This window comes from Python bivittatus, unplaced genomic scaffold (genome assembly GCF_059951505.1).
Source record: "Python bivittatus isolate LINGU-HERP-01145 unplaced genomic scaffold, Pbiv_v1 ctg000850_np1212, whole genome shotgun sequence".
Lineage (NCBI taxonomy): Eukaryota > Metazoa > Chordata > Lepidosauria > Squamata > Pythonidae > Python > Python bivittatus.
Genome location: NW_028277112.1, coordinates 8,353,069 through 8,375,476, shown reverse-complemented (window position 1 = coordinate 8,375,476; position 22,408 = coordinate 8,353,069). Strand labels below are relative to the sequence as shown.

At 37.7% G+C, this 22,408-nt stretch overlaps 1 protein-coding gene across 4 annotated transcripts in view; it reads right to left on the bottom strand.

Annotated features, from left to right (window-relative positions):
- Positions 1–800: 800 nt before the first annotated feature.
- The window catches only part of XRCC4 (X-ray repair cross complementing 4), a 147,078-nt gene continuing 125,470 nt past the window's right edge, over positions 801–22,408 (bottom strand). For 2 of the 4 annotated variants that reach the window (XM_088129952.1, XM_088129951.1), the window contains exons 8-9: positions 4,332–4,458; positions 803–3,211 (exon numbers count right to left, since the gene is read on the bottom strand). In XM_088129952.1, coding sequence (XP_087986078.1) covers positions 3,149–3,211; positions 4,332–4,458 — 190 coding nt within the window. In that variant the 3' untranslated portion in view covers positions 803–3,148. Of the gene's footprint in view, positions 3,212–4,331; positions 4,459–22,408 lie in introns of all 4 variants that reach the window. The other 2 variants (XM_088129955.1, XM_088129953.1) reach the window with 2 other exon arrangements.

The following is a 22,408-nucleotide window of genomic DNA, read 5'->3' as shown; positions in this document are numbered from 1 at the left end:
TTGTTTGATTTTGCTATGGGATTTCATTGTTGATATCATGGGAAAACTTCAACATTTCCAAGTAGGAAAGCATTCACTGCAAACCTTCCTTAACATAGCTACTAATAAGATATTACAAAAGGAGTTTTACAGCCCCTCTAGTTCCTCTTCCTCCTGAAATTGGGCAGTGCTTTAGAGTGCCCTATTGGTTGGATCCAATTACCCCTGACCTGTAACTTACAGACCAGAATTCAAGGAATGGGGTGATTACCTCTGTACTAGTAATTGGAGTTTATATTTCATAATGCAACAGTAATCTTTCTGATCAAATGATCCTCTTTTTACAACTCAGTGTTTTATGTTGCTAGAAGAGTACAACATTTGTATGTAGCACAATAAGAAATCCTATTTGCAGCTAAAATTCTTTAAATTACGGTTGATATCTGGAAAACCACCTTACAATCATATGACCAAGCTAGTTCTCTTGAAAGAGAACTAGAGATCTGTTTCACTTTCCTCTTTTTTACATACACAGGACCCTTTTTTTTCCTTGCTCCAGATAGCCAGTAACAATGTCCAAAAGGCTGACCTTCCTCACTCCTCTAGTCAAAGCTAGTTTTAGTTCCAAGAGACTTCTTTTGAGGGAAATTATAGCAAGCAGAGGTTATTTTCATACCGTCCTTTCCATCAGAAACCATACTGCAACTCTTTGCCTTTTTTGTCCTTGTGCCTGGCCCCTTCAAAGTAACTTTCAGTATTCTAGACATTTTTAAAAACGACTTTGCTTCATTGAGGACTAACAAAGCTAATACTTAAAACTGTATTTTAATTGTCGTATTAAAAGAAGGAAAAGACCATATAAGCTTAGTGGGGGGAGGGGGAGACTGGAGATACAAAGCTTACAGGACAAAAAAAAGAACAACAACAAAAAAGTTTTATCTAACAGAGGATACATGCTTAGTAGACATGACCAGAACGATATGCAGAACCACACTCAGCTACTCTGTAATTAAGTGTTAAATTAAGCGATGTAAGTGTTAAAATGACCTAACATTGCTTCTTATAGGTGTATGTGGCATAAATGCTTAACACTAAAATAATTCTCATAGTAGAACACTTGAACTAACAAAACACCCAGTGATTGTGTTTATATGAAATCTGTCAGGCAATTTTTCAAAGGTCACGTAGTTTGCAAAAGTAATGGGAAAAACAATAAGCAGATAAATAACTTTCAGACTGCTAAAGCAAAGTAAATTTAGGTTCATTGAGATAAAAGATAGATAGATTCAACTCAATGGCAAGCTGGATTCTAATGGCTTCCCACATGCTTCTGATTTCTAATTTGGCCTGTTTCCAATGATGTCTGTAACAAACTGTGTTGACATCACAGGGTATGTGTATGATGACATCATCACATAAATGCTTCAATTACATGCTTGGGCTACAAGGTCTGAGGCAAGTACAGAGTGGGAACTCTGTCACTAAGTGACGCAGTCGTAAAGCGTGATATTGCATGACTGCACCAACTTACGACAGCAGTTCCAGCAGTTTCAGTTGCAGTTGTTAGCAAATCCTACATGATCATTTGGCACGATGTCACATGATTGCCATGTGCAACCTCCTGCTGGCTTCCCCATTGACTTTGCTTGTTGGAAGCCAGCAGTGAAGGTAGCAATTGGCGATCCTATGACAGTGGGATGCTACGACCATCGCAATTGTGAGCTGGTTGATAAGTGCCTGAATTGCGATCATGTGACCGTGATGGCCTCAACTTCAAAGACCAGCTGTAAGTCTCCTTATTCACTGTTGTAACTTTGAACTGTTGTTGAACAAATGGTCTTTAACCGAGGACTGTATGTAAATTGTACAATTGTACAACTTGCATTATAAACTTGCATCATTAAACACATGTTGTCATGTGCCCTCGTGAGTCCCCTCTGCAGACACATGTGCCCATTTTCTTATTCATTATTGGTTTATAATCCCACTTTTGCTCCAGGTCAAGGAAATATACATAGCAGTCTTTCATCCATTTTTTTTAAAATCCTGAACAATCCTATGAGATTAGTTGGGTGAGAGATAGTGACTGGTCCAAAGTCATCCAGTGATCTTTGATAGCTCAGGACAGAACATGGGTCTCTTCAATCTTAATTCAACATCTTAACAATTCCACCACTATCATACGTTTTTTTTCAAAGTTTTGTGCAGACTTCCCCCAACCTAATGGTCTCAGGATGCCCTAGATTTACAATTGTCAGAATTTTCCCATTGACTGAGAGTTCTGGGAGTTTTACTTCAATATACCCAGGTACCAGACTGGGGACAAACTGGCATATCTGACAATATGTAATTACTGAATCATTCAATTATTAATCTATAAGAATTCTCCGACTCAAAATGCAATGTACAACAGATGCTTACATCCAAAACTGAGTCCTGGATGGGAATGCCATATCTCTAAATGTCAAAAGAAACCCTTGCTTTTGATATTTCTAGAGTGCTTGCAGAAGTTGTACTTCTGGTTCACTGCTTTTGTTCTCAAAACAGTGATTGCTAGGAGCATTACAGAGAAGGAAACATAGTAAAGGCCTGAAAATAACTTTCTGTGTAGCAAGAGACATAATTCGGAACATTTAAAAGTGATGATCAAGCAGAAAGAAGATATCTCTCTAATGAATGTCTAGAGTGATATGGACACTGTGTATGTATTCTCAATTTGGGAAATATTTTTTTGTTACTCATAAAACCACTATAGAGACTTCAAGACACCTTTCTGTCTGAAGCCATGGATTGTAGTCTTTCATCTTTCTTCCCAGTTTTTATTGTTGCCACTTTGATGGATTAGTAATTGTCCTTCCTAATCCTGAGGATAGATCAACTTTTCTCATTCACATCAACTGGAAGCAGATCAGCTTCCTGAAATCTGTAAAGTATTGAATGGAAAGTGTTGACTGTTAGTGATTCATGGGTACAACCTTTATTAGCAAAAGATAAAACAATTATTGAATATTATTTTACAGTACAAATAACTCCCTCCAGTGCCACATGTACAATATTTTATTTGGAACAGATAATAGATTGCATTTTAGCAGCTTGTAGTAAGGTCATAGTCTTCTTCCAGAAAAGTCAGATATCATCAAAGAGGTCTTCAGGGTCACTGGTGCTTTTCTCATCCTCTGTCTTTTTCAAGGTCAGTTGCTTCTCCAACAATTTTGGTGGAGCAGAATTTAATCTAAAGTTCAAGACATATGAAATAAATTTATGTTTGTTACTTTAAATAAAATTAAATGCAGGCACAACATTGGAAAACGTTATCTTCTAATATACTCTATGGAAACTTTATTCAGATTTAGAAGAGAAAGAATATTTTTCAAAGATGCTTGTGGTTTGTTCCTCTGCGTGATGGCATTTAAATTTTAGAACTAGATACTGTCACTTTTCCATTTAATATATTGTCTTAATTCCAAATATATATAAAATAACAATCCAACCCATGAAGTAACTGAAAACATTGAAGAGTTTAAAAGTTTCTTGTGTGCAATTTATAATATTTTCAACTATTTTGACATTACAGAGTAAATCACATTTCAAGTTCCTGGGCTTTATCTTCTGTATATCCAGTATGTGGTTCTGTTCTGTTCTGTTCTGTTCTTTTTTTTTTTTTTTTAAGGTATCTAGATATTAACAATTTTGTGTAATCTGTCTCAGCAGGTGGCAGCACCTAGTCATCCTTAGCTAATCTGAAGAAAGCTAAGCAGGGTCAGACCTGGTTAGACCACCAGAAAAGGGGTGCAGGCTAGACAGGGAAGTCAAAAAAGTCTTATAAGGTGGCCATGACAAAGCAATTTCATTTAGCTTCCAAAGAAAGCTATGCTGACATCTCCATGTAGTCACCAGGAAACAAGTTCAACTTGAGGAAGTCTTGATCTTTGTAATTTAAAAATTTTTGAAAAGCATGTCTTCAAAGAATATCTATTTCCTTAACATTCATTGTTGTTGTCAATTGAATTAGAAAAAAAAATCTTGAGTTTAATAATATACTTAATCACAAGCTTTTAAATCCTGTATCATCCCTAGAATTTATGGTAACAGAGCTCCTATCTTTTCTATACTGACAGCTTGCTATGTAAACAAATGATTCCACATGCACTACTGACTGCGTCCTCTAGCTCTCTTTTGGGAAACTCACCAAATTTGTGATTAAAAACAATGCCAGCTAAGCTTACCCACAAGATCAGCATAACCACTGGGTCATACCCCAACAGGCACATATTTAACAGACACTATTAAAGAACCCCCAGGCATATACATTTATATATCAAGAAAGGTTTCCCAGGATCAGAGTTCTTAACTGTATGGTATCTCCAATTGCTGGAAATTCCTTTATGTTCAATAGACTTGTGTTCAACTTGATACATTAATTCCAGGAGCATAGCTTGAGGGATGCACTGAAATGTTCTGGGACCACTTTCAACATATCTGAAAATACATGAGACTCTTGAAGAAATTTCCTCCTGTTCTTTTAAAAATAATGTATTTTCTATTCAAAAAGACAATTGAATTAAACATGATGAAGTAACATGGGAGAATAATTAGTGGCTTCCTACTTCTTTAATACAATTCCCAACATTTTTCATTGGCTATACTGACTGAAGTTGCTGGGGCTGAAGCTCAACAACAGCTAAAGAACTAGAGGTCACCACATCTGCATGACAAAGTCCATTCCTGTTACTATGCAAAGGTTACCAATCTCTTCGTAATGTACCCTCATCCTCACTCTTTTTGGCCGCCCAATAATGCATTGGTTCTCCAATATTTGACATTAAAGGCCACACAATGGTTACTTTGCACCAAACAAGAAACTGATTAACTCATTTGCCTAGATTGTAAGGAATCAACATTTAAATTATGTGCACAAATCAGAGATTACATCCACAGTGACTTTCAATGCTGTTTTGCTTTTTTATTGCAGAGGAAGGAAATCTGCTTTGAAAGCATTTCCAACATTTGAAAATCATCATAAAGGACATCTTATACAGCCTATATAACAGATTGGTAAACCAGAATGATATTATTCCTGGATAGTCTCTAAACTGATTCAAAATATTTTAGAGACGTCAATCCTAAATTTGCCCTTTTTATTTGCTAAAACTATCTGGAGATTAGTGCAAGCTATTACTATATTTCATGTCTCTCTTAGTTTGTTTTATAACTACTTATTTCGTTATTTATCAGGTATTACATCAGGAGTCAACATACTTTTCTGTATTCAGGCATATAACACAATCTGAAAAGATAGCTCAGGTATTCTGCAAAAAATATTTGGAATCTTGCAAGTTTTTAGTGAAACTGATTTAGCCAAAGGTATACTAAAGCCCTGCTACATGGTTCCCCAGATGAGAATTGGGAGACAGAAGTAGGAACTGGCCCAAGACTTCCATTCCCAGAAGGCAGCCTGTCCCCATCTTCTGCCATATCCGTACATCACCACATTAATGCATTCCCCACTTCTCTACCCCATTCTCTCTATTCTATTTTGGACTAAAAGACTTCCAAGGTCCCTTCCAACCCTATGATTCTATTCCATTCATAATTGCAGCAGATGGCTCATGAGACTAGCACCCCAATTCTTCACTACTCAATCATGCCTGTGGCTGCTTTGACATCACTACATAGCCACCACTCCCACCATCCACAAACCAGCTATCAAATTTAATCCCTTCCAAACTCCTCCCCTCAGCTCCCCAACCTCCACTCCCACCCAAGTCACTTAAGGGGAGGGCTTCCCCTGGAACTCCTACTCCTGCTTGGGAGAGTTTTCCCCTGCCTCTCTCACCCAAAAGGTGCCTGAAAACCTGCAACACTTTTCTCAGTTCAAACACTCCGAAGTGCTTTCAGAGCTTCACTTTCTCCTCCCATATCAGACTGATATTAAATTTACTGCTGATTTAAAACTAATGGGGCCAAAATTAAACTATCCATGAATATGCCTACCTTCCAATTTCAATATAATTCCAAATATGGAAACAAGTACGGCTATGAATCACACCCAAAGTACAAAACATGAAAACAAAATTTTGCATTTTTTTTAACAGAAAGTACAGAATTTCTAGTTATTTGTTTTTTCCGCTGAAATAAGCTACACAAAACTGAAAAAGTAGATGCGGACATCTCAATAGACAAAGCAAAGAACCCGCTAACTATTGTATGTGATATAGTGGCCATCCTAATGCTGACAGGAATGAGGCTATGTGACACAACAAAGTAAGTTAAATACTTCAACAGTCACACAAAGTTCACGTTTTTAAAGTTCTCAGAATGTTTAGCCAAAGTTAAGAGATTCACTGACATCTCAGCTTGAAGGAGATGCTATATGCCAGTTTCAATTACAATAATGATTTTGCCTTTATTTGGATTAATTTAAATTAATAGGTTAAATTTGCCAAGATTTTACATAAGATCTACATATGTGTACAATATTTGGTTTCCCACAACTTGACATATCCATCAAGTCCTGACACTTTTACTGGACTTTTGTTCTTAAATTCCCAATGTGGGATTTGAAAGGATACATATTGTAGCATGGTTCAGATATTATGAAATGTTTCCCTAGAAATTCTAAGAACTATCCTGGAAACTTTCTTGGCATGGCTTTATTAGTTTCTCAATTTTAATGCTTCATGCTGCATTGTATAAAAATAATGGAAATGGACAAGTTTTCCACTAAGAAATGTTCTGTGTTATAAAATTTGTATTCTATATTGAGTTTTCAGATGCTATAGGGTTTTTCTCCCCATCACTATGCAAAGTAACAATGTATGTATGTATGTATGTATGTATGTACGTTTATTCATGGGGTGATAAAATTCTCACCAACAATCCAAATGATTAATGTATTCTCCCCAATTTTCAGAATTTGGTCATTATTCCCAACCAGAATGGTCACCTCCAATGGTCACTGTACTCCCAACACATCTGGAGGGCACTAAACTGGGGGAAGCTGGACTAAAGCATTAATTGCTGATTTGGGTAGAACTGCAGGCATTAAAAAGGCAACTCAATTTCACACTGTAATCTGCTTCAGCTGAAATTTTCAATGACTTTCATTCAGTTATTAATATATTTTCTGTTACAGCTATGCATCAGTCATCAGCATTTCCAAAGAACACCCTGACTAGCCCAGGAACAGAGAATGCTGGAGATGTGACACCAAGAATACCCCTAGGTGCTCCCAGTACCCATTTTCAAACATAATCATGCATCTGGCCAAGGTAATTAGAATCACACTTGACCAGGGCTACTCTATCTGGTGCTAAATTTGGGTGCTGTTTCGCAGAAAAACTCCGAAAGACAAATCTGGGGATGAATTACCTCCACCTCATTCCATCCAAGCTGGTCTCTGTGATGCTAGTGAGATATGGATGTTCATCCAATGCGAAGCCCTCGATGGCCATGTTTCCCACTTACACATCTGGAGTTCAATACTGACCCTAAGCCACTCAGGTTATCTAAACTCAGACAGAGCCTGAGAGCGATAACTCAGGACTCTAAGCCTATTTGGAAACTTTTTACACTGGAGAAAGTAATATATACATTTTCTAATAAAAAAAAATAGAAGAACTGACCCTCTGTAGCATTCCCAATTATCTTCTCTTTTACTATCAGACATTTCTAACAACTGATAAAACAGTTGAGACAGACAACTATACAAGATGACAAACCACCATCTCCCTCCTTTATCTTGTTGCCATTTGCTCCCAAAGTGGCTCCCATAGAGGAAGTAATCCAAGTCAGTATTATATTCTTGTTAGGTACTGGTTCCAGAAAGGCAAGGCAAACTAATGAAATCTCACACCATATAGCTTTGGTGGGGGGGGGGAAATGGCAAGTTCAATCCCTAATATTGCTAGAAGGCAACCATCTCTGGTCTTAGGAATATCTCATATCTTGGAGGGGAGGAGGGTGGAGGAGGGAAAATCTATCAACATTTGTCAAACACAACGTGTTAATTAAAACTTCACAAAAACCCTGACATTCAGCTCTGCCCAACAAGATGGATCTGAGGCTTGGCTATCTGCTTCATGTGCCCAGGAGAGATTAGCAGGGTTTTTAAAAAGATATCTGATAGTTTTGGAAACAGGATGGCAGAGGGAAAGAGTTCCTTATTCATACTCTTTCTAAAGATAAAAGCAACCAAAGAACCACAGGTATTTTAATGATCAGGAATGGAATCCACATCCGGCAGAAAGGTTTGGTAAAAGGAAAAAAGCACCTGCTTTACTCAGAGGACCATTAGGCAAAAGGTGTCTGAATTTCCACATAAACCCTTTTTCTAGCTACCCATTTAGCAAAGCACATGTGTGAATTCCCAGACTGAAAGTTTAATACTTTTCTACAGCCTATGATTAAAATAATATTGGGATTAGATGCATAACCCTCATACTTTTGTGATATGTTTAGATATACCTCTCATATAAACTAAATACTATCCAAATCAAACCTTTGGCATCTACCTTTTTTGATATTGATATGTGTGTGTGTGTGTGTGTGTGTGAACAAGACATTGACTCATTGATCCACCTGACACGGATTTACAGTGAGGACACTGGGATGTCATTCGGATTGGAGAAGTATGGCTGGATGACAGTAAAGAGAGGGAAGGTAGTTAAGACCAATGGGGTGGAACTACCAGTGGGCCACACAGCAAACATAGAGACCAGCTACAAGTACCTTGGTATCCCACAGTCACATGGGAACCATGAGGAGAAGGCAAGGAAGACAGCAACATCCAAGTACCACCAAAGGATAAGACAGGCCCTGAAGAGCCAGCTCAATGGGAAGAACAAGATCCATGCCATCAACACCTATGCCCTGCCAGTCATCAGACACCCTGCTGGTATCGTGAGCTGGCCAAAGGAGGATATGGAGGCTGCTAATGTGAAGACTCAGAAGCTCCTCACAGTGTATGGAGGTTTTCACCACAAGTCCAACACCCAGAGATTGTACACCAGCCGCAAAGAGGGCACGGGGGGTCTGGGGAGTATCAAAGCCACTGTCCTAGATGAAACCCAGAGCATCCAGGAATACATCAGTAAGATGGCACTCAAAGATGAGCTGCTGAGAGAATGCCTGAGGTAGCGACAGACATGGGAGGAAGTTCAAGTGGAGGAAATACCATGGCAAGACAAGACCCTGCATTGGATGTACCATCAACAGATAGCTAAGGTGGCTGACATTGGGAAATCCTACCAGTGGCTGGAAAGAGCAGGACTAAAAGACAGCATTGAGGCACTGATCATAGCAGCACAAGAACAGGCAGTAAGCACCAGATCCATAGAAGCAAAGGTCTATCACACTAGACAGGACCCAAGGTGCAGGTTGTGCAAAGAGGCCTCAGAGACAGTCCAACAAATAGTGGCAGGGTGTTAGATGCAGGCAGAAACAGCATATACTGAACAGCACAACCAAGTAGCTGGCATTATGTACAGGAACATCTGCACAGTGTATGGACTAGACTCTCCCAAGTCCAGATGGGAGATTCCACAGAAGGGCTGGAGAATAACAGGTCTAAAATCCTGTGGGACTTCCAGATCCAGGTGGACAGGCGGGTACTGGCCAATCAACCAGACATTGTGGTAGTAGACCAGAAGACAGCAGTGGTGATAGATATATCAGTGCCAAGTGACAGGAACATCACGAAGGAGTATGAGAAGCTGGAGAAGTACCAGGGCCTGAAGGAAGAACTAGAGAGGATGTGGAAAGTCAAGGCCAAAGTGGTCCCAGTGGTCACTCGGGGCTGTGACTCGTAAGATGAAAGAGTGGCTCCAACAGATCCCAGGAACAACATCAGAGCTCTCTGTCCAGAAAAGTGCAGTGCTAGGAACAGCTAAGATACTGTGCAGAACCCTCAAACTCCCAGGCCTCTGGTAGAGGACCTGAGATTGAGAGAGACACATACCACCCATAGGGGTGAGAGCGGAATTTTTTATATTCAAACATTTGCTGAACATACATGGTTAAACACACAAATATATCACTTTTTAATTAGTACCAATTAATTCAGCATTTACTTTATATGGCAACTACTGCCTTTTTGGGAAAACCCCTACTCCATTTTAATTGTCTTTTTTCTGATGGTGCCCATCTACCAGTGCAATAGATACTATTGGCAAATAGACTTGTCTGTCCCCGATGTGTTCTGTGTATCACAAAACTCCTTTTGAGGGAGGAGGGTTCTCCGGAATGGGGTGAGTAAAGATACAGGAGGGAGAAAAGAGGAAGTTGAAGCATGCAAGCAGTTACACTAAATCTAATCCATAATTACTATTATCAAGCCTTCAAGTCATTGTTGACTCCTGGCAACTGCAGTTTTCTTGGCAAGAGTTTCAGAAATGGTTTTCCATTGCCTCCTTCCTAGGGCTGAGTGAGAGTGACTGGCTCAAGGTCACCCAGGTGCCTTTGTGTCTAAGGCAGGACTAGAACTCACGGTCTCCTGGTTTCTAGCTTGGTGCCTTAACCACTACACCAAACTGGCTCTCAATCCATTATTATTATCTTTAAAAAGTAACATGGAAATATACAGCCCATAACTTCATTTTTTATTAAATTTAGAATGATATGTTAATGCTTAGTAGCTTTTTTCCTATGGTGACAAACATGCAAAGGCTAATCAGCTTCAACAAACTCTGTAATTCTGGCCTTCTAAACTCTATCTATGATTTTACGTGATAGTTTAGATTCAAACACTAAACTTCAGGAACACTATTTATTTCAAGCTTCCTAAATATCACTAGAAAGTAGAAAGTATTATTGCTCTATTATCTTTCAGCCCAGACTATTCATTCTGTTGGATCAGATGAAAAACTGACCTAGGGAAGGGCTGCATTATAGCCTCTTCATGTTTTCTTCAACATTAATTAAACTGTATTTTGCAGCCTGCTGTTTGGTTTGGATGAAATAATGGATCTTGGTAAGAAATAAAATAATGTTAGAATTGGACCATCATAACCTGAGATTTGGTTGGGGTGGGTTTTTATAGTGTGATAAAGTTAAGGTTAATGTGGATTTTAAAAATCATTACATGAGAATGGCATATTGAGAGTATGGAAGAAATAGAAGCCAGGTTGTGCCCAGAGATACCTTTATTGACCTCAGCACAAGAAGCATTTTATAGAAGAGAAACAGCAGTTAGAGACAAATGGCTAACATGTCAAGACTTATTAATACAGGAGGATGGAGAAATTAAGATGAAGTCAAGAGAACAATTGACTATGGAAGGACATAGTTTTCAATGGTTTTCATATGCACAGTTAAAAGAAAGGTTTAATATGGATAAATAGACAATTGGAATTGAAAAATGCAAAACAGAATTTGAAATTGAATTATGTACAATGATGAACATGTAATAGCAAAAAGTTATAAACTTTTGTTAAGATTTGAAACAGAAGAACAGGTGAAAGATTGCATGACAAAATGGGCTATTAAATTTTGAATATAACATAAAGATGGACACTTGGGAGAGAATCTAGGTAACTGGTATTACAGTTACACTGTGTCATAATTTAAGAGAAAATTTTAATAAAATTATGTATTGTTGATATATGACAGAGAAATTATCAAAAATGTACAAAGGTATTTAAAATCAGTGCTGGAATTGTGAAAAGCATGAGCATTTTATCATGCATGGTGGACTTGTGAGAAAGCTAAGAAATTTTGGATACAAATTCACACAATAATGCAAAGGATTTTGAAGATTAATACAGTGAAGAAACCAGAATTCTTTTTATTGGGACTTATGGATAATGAATTAGAAAAGGCTCATGGTATATTGATTTTGTATATGGTAACTGCAGCAAAATTATTGTATGCACAGCAATGGAAGAATAATGAAATCCCCACACTGGAGGAATGGATTGCGAAGATGTCAGAGTTCACAGAAATCGCAAAACTGATTTGTTTGGTCAGAGAAAAAACAACAAAAAGTTTTCTGAAAGACTGAAAACCTTCTATGGACTTTTTGCTGAAAGAAGAAAGCAATGAAATGGTGATTTGTGGATTTGAAGATTAAGAAAGACGTGGATAAAATGAGGGGCTGAAGAAACTTGTATAACATCTAAAAGGGAGGAGGGTTAATAAGGAGGGTAATTATCTGTTGAAAAGAAGGTCAGAAGCAATTCATATATTCCTTAATTTTAGTTTTTTCTTTTTTATTTCTTGCACTTTTTTATTTCTCTCTCTTTTTCCTTTCAGTTTGTCTTTTATTTCATGAAAAAAATCTTAATAAATATAAATAAAAATTTTTCCCTCCCCATTAGCTGCTGAGGTTAATTCATAAAAATTGCGCAAACCTCTACAAGACTTCTCTATGAGAGAATACTAGATGGATTCTTGATTTCATCATGCATAAACAAATCTTATATCTAGAATCTCCCTAGCATAGACTCTGCTTAGCTTTATTGGAAAGCTAAGAGTGAGCACCAGGTCAAGTGCTTCTATGATTCCTGTTCTTAATTATTTAAGAATAAGGCATGACTTCATGAAATGCAAAAGAGCAGAGAAGCATAGTTGATACTTTGTCCTGAGACAGTCATTTTCCTTTCCACTGAAATATGAAAAGGAAAAACCTGCTCTAGTTGCATTTCTTCCCTTCTCAAGTATTCACCATTTCCCATTAGCTTCAGAAATAGTTTTTCAAGGTAAATTTTTAATGAGCATTAAACTGACATCTGCCAATAATTTATAAACAAGGATTAACAAAGCTCCTTAAAATGTCAGGTGGGTTGGTTTTTACCATCTGTGGGAAAGAGTAATTCACTCTGGAAAGAGTGGCTATCAAATTCTGTAGTGGGTTAGTCTTGCAGACAGGAATGCTACCATCAATTGTTAATAAACTTGCATGGAGTAAATTATTTAACTTGGAAACTAATTTCCTGTCTGCAAGCAGAGGCACATCTCACAGAAGAATGCTTTGTGAATTGCAGGTAGACTAATATTTTGCCCTTGCTGTATTTTATCATCTTGATACAACTCACAACTTCTGTGGCCTTTTCAAGACTTTCTAGGTACAGAATTACCTCTTCAAAAAAAGATATTCCAACCCTGGATTTGTTGATTCTAGAATGTTTTGGTTCAGTTCCTGCAACTCAACTCAGTTCAACTCAACTCAACTCGTGTGAAAGTTGCATCTTTGTGAAGATAGTGTGACTGCAGACATACAGAACACAGGTAACATTTTTCTATCATTTGAACAAAAAACTCCACACCCTGCAAAAACAAACCACCCCACACCCTGCAGGCATGAAAAGACATCCCACATCACAACTTCTGCCTCAACTCTTCCATCCCACCTCTGAATCAAATATCATAACATCATGAGTTTTCTCCCTATCTTCTGTTTTGTATGTCTGAGAATATCATCACAAGTCCATTTACACTGTCAGTCTCTGCTACGTATAAGCTGCCCTGACAATTGGTGCTATCAACAAATCTATAGCTATCAGGTACTGTATATTAAGCATTAATTTCCTCTCTCACTTCAAAACCTATGAAGCTGTTTCACCATTATAATTGCAACAAAAATCCAGTTGGAGACTTGTCTAAATTCTGCATATTGCAAAATAGTGAAAAATGCTAATTTAGGGAGGAAAAAGTACCACCAGATCTACTAGCTGATACTTAGTATGAATGAACTGGATATAGAAGTATGTTATGACTGCAGCACAAAGTGAAATGATGAGGAAGGCTTTTTCCATTTTCCTTTCTTTTTTAATGCTTAATTGATTCGTTTAATTATTGTTTTATGAAATGAATTCCTGTACTGCCCTACCAGCTAGGAAAAAAGGAAGAATGGCTGGATAACATTTGTCAAGCATAACCTTTTCACTTAAAGCTTAAGATGTCTGGTTTTCTCTTCTGAAAAATAAATAACAATAATATGCTTATAATTTGGTAACACAGGGAAAGCTCTCATCTACAATCTTTCATTAAGTAGAAGCACACTGTTGTTTATGCTGTGAAACGTGGTTTCATTATGCATGGTGAACAATCCCAGGGGCAAACACAACTTTCAGTTTAGAGTATACAGTAACCATTTACGTGGGTCCAGGGAGGTCTTAATTGGTAGGAAATTGATGACATAAGCAGAATTTATTTGTTCAGGATTTTTAAACAGTTTTACTGTAATTATATTTTTGTATTATGAAACCAATGGCAATTGGATAAACTCTGGAGTCATTTTTATTTGAGCCATTTTTATTTCTACTCTAAAAGAAAGTTGTGATCCATGGCTTTGAAAAATTATTAGGGCTATGTGACTGGGCTTCTCATAAAATCTTTGTAATTATGGCCATAGCCATTGCAAAGCAAGGCAAGGAAGCCGTTGTCCTACTTTGTTCATATGAATCAGTATGTGGAAGGGACTGTGCCATATCCATCCTTCTGATTGGCTTTGAACACTACACTGATTTCTCAATTGTATAGAAGCCAAGTCTGGTTTCAGAATGGGTCCAAAGCAGGACTGGATCCATACAGTAGAGGTTCAAACTTCCATTTATTCTCAACAATCTTTTCTGTAATCCCAGCATTCTAAAATGGCAAGAGCACGGAAGTTCCCATGCAGATATTTCTTAATGACCACATTCTGTAATATATAGAGTGCTAGCTTTCCCAGATCATTATGGTCATGTGACAGGACTCTCACACAGTCTTTGTAATCATGTCATTAAATCCATAGCAACAAGGCATATTTTAAGTAAACAGAACTGAGTGGTACATAAGAACAATTCTGCAGATCTCAGTAGTTTATTTTGTGTAACACGTTAAAATATTAGCACACAACAGACATCAGCCTTAAAGATCTAATCCAACTTGATCACCAGGAAGTGATATATGTGTGATAAATTAATTATATAGACTATATCTAAGGTTTTGCCTACCCAGCTTTGACTGTAAGACATCCAAGAATATGGTTGACCCAAATTCCTGATTAGGGTCTGGATGGAGGACTACCAGGGATTGCTAGGGCTGTAGGTAAACTGGGAGGTTAAAAATCAACTTGGAAGAGGACAATAGCATATTATTTCCCAGAAAATAATGTGAATGTATTCACATAATCACCAGGAGTTAATCTGTATTCTAAGGAGACTTTACTTTTAAAATACCATGAAACCTGGAAAGACCTAGATTTCTAATTAGATTTCACTCTAATTTCTTTTGTTGCTGAGGCACTATTTCTGCAACATTATTTTATCAAAATAGTTACTCTATAATACCCTTAGCAAGTATATTAATTTTGGATGATCATAAATATAGTTTTTATGAAGCTATTTCATTTTTTATTATTTGCAAAAGAAAAAGGAAGAATTTGCAAGACTCTTATATAAAGTACTCGATCTACATATATGCTCATTTCTTACTATTCAATCAATCAATTTATTATCGGGTTAAAGAAAAAGCATAAATAAGCAGAGATGTAAATAATTTAATTTTGAAAATGGTTATGCATGCACTGGAACTTGTTTTTCACTTCCATCCAATGGAGCAAAGGAGAGATGTGTACAAAATATAATGAGTCAGTCCATTATTTGAAGCACAGGCAAACTTTCATAAAACTACCATCAATAGTATTGGCTGATGAAATTGGCCCTTCTCCTCTAAATAGATAGTGGTAGCCAAAACAGCGACAAACAGAGTAATGTTTTGGGTAGACAAGAGAATTAATGAAGTCAATTGAGAAGAGGTTGCCAGCAGACAGCAAAGGCTAAATGTAGTCTTCTCTAGATAGGAGACAGTAAGGCTGTATTCTTAAATCTTTAATGACAACCCTACTTAGGATTTATAGCTAGGCAACTCTTCTGACAGAAGGATATGCATGTCCCACATTTACATTACTAACTTTCATGCCATACATATAAAAACAAACATTGTGCATTATTTATTTATTTAATTGTTGAACATGTATACTGCTGAACCTGTTCATACTCTGGGAAACTTACAATACTGTCATACAGCAGTTAGTAAGATCCAAAGAATAAACTGAAACATCATGGGAAGAGGAGTAATGCAATCAAAAATAATTTGAAAAAAACTGATAAAAAACAAAAGGAATGAAAAAAAAATGTTCAGCAGCAATAAAACAACCAAATACCTGTTTTAATAAAACAAAAACAAACAACAAAAACTCTTTACCATAAATGGCAATATAACTAAAGGACAAATATGAGTCCTTTCAGTTAATTTGATGCAAACTGAGCAAATGAATGGAACAGTCAGTGGGAAACACAATTGCACTGCCATTCTCCTCATAGAATGGCATATGTAGTCCCTTTTAAACATTCAGTAAAAAAGTAGAGAGGAAGCCAATGAACATAAATACTATAATAATGCTTCACTGTTTGTCAAAATGCTAACAATTGTCAGTAAAACTGTGAAATACAGAATCTGGTGAAAATATGTATTTTCATTGGACTAAAATGGGGTGGGAGACATGTAGACTGAACTGAAGAATTTTTTCTCTTGAAAGTATTCCTCATAACATTTACTCCAGTTTCTACTTGCCTGATTTTCTGTTAGAGAAAGTCACATTAACCTGCAATGGCAGAATAAAATAATTCAAGTTTTAAATTATCAATCTATTTTTTTTTTTTAGGTAAATATTTTTTTATTTTTACAACAAACACAGAACATACATGAACAAACAAAAACATAAAAAGGCATAAAAAAAGCATCTTCCATTTTATACCGTGTGTCAACCAGTTACCAACTCGTTGGTGCCCCTTTCATAATCTTAAATTCTCATATCATCTATTCAAAATATACTTGTATACTTATCAATTAACAATTATTAATCATTCATAGCTAATCTATAGAATCATTTATTACAAGAAATTTTAACTTTCAATAGGATTAGTAATACATTTTCATCTATCGATTATATGTGTATATATATAATAATTAATATCAAATTTCTATTATAAAATTTCCTAATCCATTACATTACTATATTTTCTCAGTGTCATATAAAATTACTTATCTTCTTACTCTAATTTCAAATCTCAATTTAACTCATCTCTGCACATTCCATAATTTTCAATAACTTCCTCCTGCATAAGTACTTTTTAATTTTTCCAATTCTTAAAAGTTACAGTTCTAACCAGTATCAGTTACAATATCAGTTACAGTTCTAACCGGATTACAGTTCTAACCAGATTCTTCACTACATGTTTCAACAAAAATGTCTCTAGTTTAAAATCTATGTTACTATATTCAACCATGTATAAATTTTAGTCTAATCTCTTGAAACATTTACAATCAAATACAATTTTTAACTATATATCTCGGATTTATACTTTATTCCAGCGCTTGCATAATTTTGAGTTCACCCTTTTCATTCAATATCCCAAAATATCTAGCTGTTTATTCCTTTTTCTATATTATTGGATAAAAGAAAGCAATAATAAATGTCCTTTCAAACATTCTGCTTTTTGAAGCTTCTGTCAGTTCCATCATTGTTGTATTCCCCTCGTTTTTTCTTTAAACATCTGAAGTAGCTTCTTTCAATATTGTTTTACTTCTTCTTTTTGTGCATTCTCTTAGTACGATTTTCCATTATAATCTTGTATAATCTTTTTCTCACCCTCAGTGCCAAGAACAAGTCTGTCCCTCTTCATTTATCAGTTGATTAACCCTTTTAATTCTCAGTTTATAGGCCTCACAATAATTCTGTTTAATGTTTCTGATTTCTTGTACTATTTCTTCCTTTTCCATTGATCCCGTTTTATGTTTAATTAAGTCCATTTTAGCTTTAATATCTTTTTTTCTTTTTTTTTGCGGGAATTTCTGCAGCTCTTCTTCCAGTTTTTTATAGTCATCCTCAATAGTTTAAAGATCTTTTTCTGCATTGTGTTTCTCGTATAATTTATTAACTTGATAAACCTTTATTGAGTCAAAGGATTCTTTATCTTTGTTCTTGCCAAAAATAAGAAAAAAAAAAAGCAAGAGGAGAAAAAAAAAAAGAAGAGGAGGGAAAAGACTAAGTCTCTTTAAAAAAATCCAACTGAGGGGGGAATAGAGAGCAAAGCAGAGCTTCTAGCAGAAAGAAGAGCTACTGCCACTAATCAGGGCTCTTGTGACTAGCTCAAACTTTCCATCTTGATATTTTCAAAATCGCTTTCAACTCCACTTTCTTGTTTGTAGTTACGGATGGCACCTGTATAAACATGCACATCCCACTATCTTTTTAGAAAGCACAGGGTCTTTGAGCATGCGTCACAATAGAAGAAAAAAAGCACTATGTCGAGCCTCTAGATGGCAGTGCAACTTTCTTTCATTTACTTTCTCTTAACTCCACTTTCCCCATTTCAAAATCAAAAAGTATAAATTTCTTATAACAATAAAGAAATCTTAGTCAAAAAAAGGCTTAAGATAAAGAGTTATTGAGTATTGAAAAGAAAAAGCCAATCCAGTTAAAAATATATTTTTTTAAGAGAAAAACATCTTACCAATTCCACTAAAAAGGGAAAGTTGAAAAGAAAAAAAAAATTCGCCCCTTTTTTTATAAGGCTCAATCTCGCCGCTTAATCCACTTTTCTTCACTTTTAAAAATCTCTTTAAGTTACTTAAGGTGTTCTCTAAGAATAGTTGAATAGTAAAAGTCCATCTCACCCAGTTGACACCCCTCTCTTCCTTCTTCCTTTGGAGCTGTCCCGGCTTTCGCAGCCATTTTGGCTGGCTCTCCTCCACCGGCTTCAAGAGCTTCTCCCGGGATCAATCTGGGACTTGCGGCATCCCTGAGATCCGCGGGACGCGCCCTTTGCGATCGCCATCTCTACGGGACGGCTTAGGTCCATCGGGACCGTCCGGGGGAGGAGATATCGGCTGCGATCCTGGGAGCCCAGGATTGCCCGCCGTATCGCCGCGACACCAGCTCCGCCCTCCCATTATCAATCTATTTTTGTCTTCTAAATTTTGGGAGTGAAGTTTATTTATTTCGGGAATTTATATGGCTGCCCATCTTAAATGCATAGCCTTGGGCAGCTAAGAACAATATCTCTCTATATAAATTCCTTGTCACCCCTATGGGTGGCATGTGCCTTCTTCTATCATGGGTCCTCCACCAGAGACCTGGGAATTTCAGGATTCTGTGCAGTATCTTAGATGTTCCTAGCACTGCACTCTTCAGACAGCTCTGATGTTGTTCCCGGGATCTGTTGGAGCCACTCTCCAAGCTTAGGAGTCACAGCCCCGTGCTCCTACCACCACTGGGACCACTTTGGCCTCGACTTTCCATATCCTCTCTAGTTCCTCCTTTAGGCCCTGGAACTTCTCCAGCTTCTCATACTCCTTCCTGATGTTGCTGTCACTTTGCACCGCTACATCTATCACCATTGCTGTCTTCTGGCCCTTGTCAATTACCATGATGCCTGGTTGATTGGGCAGTACCTGCCTGTCTGTCTGGATCTGGAAGTCCCACAGGATCTTAGCCCTGTTATTCTCCACAACCTTCTGTGGAATCTCTGGACATGAGAGGGTCTAGTTGTGATGGAATGGTATGGTGAAGGCTGCACTCAGGGAGATAAGCATTTCCTTAGCCCCCAGAATGAGCATGGGAAGGTGAAGAGGATGAGACTGGCACCACCCTAAGGAATTCGCAGTGTTTCCTTGCTGGCTCAGGAACTTTAGATTCAGTCTGGCGAGATTCTGTCTTGTAGGTAGAAGCTAATAAATGCAGTAGAACTGTAACTGTACTGTCTTGTGGAGTTCTTTAGGCTGAACCTGATACTAGTCCATACATTATGCAGATGTTCCTGTACACAATGCCAGCTACTTGGTTGTGCTGTTCAGTATATGTTGTTCCTGCCTGAATCTTATACCCTACCACTATGTGTTGAACTGTCTCTGAGGCCTCTCTGCAGAGTCTCCACCTTGGGTCCTGTCTAGTGTGGTAGACACCTGCTTCTATGGATCTGCTGCTTAGTGCCTGTTCTTGTGCTGCTATGATCAGTGCCTCAGTCTGTCTTTTAGTCCAGCCCTTTCCAGCCACTGGTAGGATTTCCCAATGTCAGCCACCTCAGCTGTTGATGGTACATCGCATGCTGGGTCTTGTCTTGCTATGGCAGTTCCTCTGCTTGAACCTCCTCCTATGTCTGTCGCTGCCTCAGGCATTCCCTCAGCAGCTCATCTTTGGGTGCCATCTTACTGATATACTCCTGGTTGCTTTGGGTTTCATCCAGGACAGTGGCTTTGACACTCACCAGACCCCACCTGCCCTCTTTCCAGCTGGTATAGTCTCTGGGTGTTGGACTTGGGGTGGAAACCTCCATACATTGTGAGGAGCTTCCGGATCTTCATATTGGCAGCTTTCATGTCCTCACTATACCAGCAGGGTGTATGATGACTGGCAGGGCATACTTGTTGATGGCATGGATCTTGTTCTTCCTATTGAGCTGGCTCTTCAGGACCTGTCTTTTAGCAGCTGGTTAGAGTGCGCCCCCCTTTGTCGGAGACTGGGGTTTGAATCCCACCTGGTACCTACCTTATCAGTAGGGGTCCTTGGGCAAAGGCCCCCTAATACTTCACCTGCCTACCTTGAATATGACAGTGACATGAACTAAGAGAGTCATACCGGATATTGTGTGGATTAACACAGCTGGTACCGGATGCTGGGGACCCAGGACAATCTGACAATAAGTGGGCTACTGGAACAAACCATACATGGACAAGACAAGAGAACCTGGAATGTATGTATGTATGTGTGTGTATGTGTGTATCCAAATCACATATACAAACTAAATTAAAAATAGCCATGATACAATAGCTGTATAACAAAATCACAGCACAGCTACACTTATATTGGACTCAACTAAGACCCTGGGTTGAGGTCCTCTAAGTCACAGGGGGGAGGCATGGTGCCAGCAGGTGCCATGATAAAGAAGGCATGTTTCCTCAATCCCACCAGATGACATTGTTTAATAAATAGGACCTGGAGCATGCCCACCATGTCAGATCTGGTGGAATAGGCAGAAACCCTTAGGAAGGGGCAGACCCACAAGTAACTCGCACAACAGCAGTATAACATGGGTGAACATTGATGCACCTAGAACTGCATGCACAGTTGCATTCTGGACCAGCTGAAATTTCTGAGTGCTTTTCAAGGGCCACATAAAGCACACTGCAGTACTCCAGCTGGGAAGTGATTAAGGCATAAGTGACCATGAGCAGAACTTCCAAGTCCAAGAACAGGTGCACAAGATGAATCTGTGCAAAAACCTCTTAACCATGGCTGCCACTTGCTCTTCAAGCATGAGTCCAAGAAGACTCCCAAGTTATACACCAATTGTGTTGCCCCATCAAGAGTTAAAGATTAAAAATTGGGACTTTCAGGGAAGAGATGGAGAACTAGTGGAACCAACAACCATGGCAGAATGAAGAGCCAGTGAGTAGACCAGATCTTTGTAATTCCTCTCTGGACAAGGCGAGGACTTGAGATCACCCACAAGTGCTCCATACAGTTGCTGCTTGTGAGGAGACCACAAGACAGTGGTCTCTGGCACCTTTAGAACTCTGGGAGATGAGGGAATAGTCATCTTTTTGCTCAAACCACAGTTACTGCCTTCAAAAGGACACTGGGTTTGCATACTTCCTTTTTCTAATTATTTTCGGAAATTACTTGTTAACTGTTTTTCAGCTATTAGGAACCTTTGGGTGAACAGCACCTGGTGAGTTTTATAGCACCTGGTGAGTTTCTTTTAATCTTTAGCAAAAAAAGTTTTAAGTACAAGTTTAAGGACTTACAAAAATCTTTTGGAATAAAGAGCAAAAGGGTGATTGGAACTTTGATTTTGGAAAGTTATAAATTGACTAATGTTCCAGATAGATTTGAAATAATATTTTGGAATTAATTGTAAGAATCGTTCCCATGGGAAAATGCTTTGTTTTGAATTCTCTTAAAAAAAATGATAGGATGAGACTTTGAAGGTTGGACACTAGAGGGAACCAGAAAGAACTAAGGATTACAGTTAAAGGAGAAAAACACTTAAATTTGACTTACTAACACAGAATGAAGCAATATATTTTAACACTGGACATACTGAAGGATATTTTTTTGAATAATGGACTCAGAAGTTAATTTTAAGAGTGTCTGCCCCTTTTGATCGACTGTGTTTAAAAGATGTTATGGAAGAGGAACAAGTTATATCTGACAAGATTGGGACTGATCTGAAGTGTATTTAAAAATGAGAGGCTACAAGAATGATATGGAAAAAGATGCCACACTGGACATACAAAAGAAGCCTTAATGATTGTCTTAATAATTAAAAGGGATAAACAAATAACAAACCAAGAGAGTGACCTGGATAATTTTCCTATATTGGATTTACAAATGAGGCTTGTTAAAGCTTTGAGAAATTTTGTGAGAAGAGGCAAAGAAAAAATG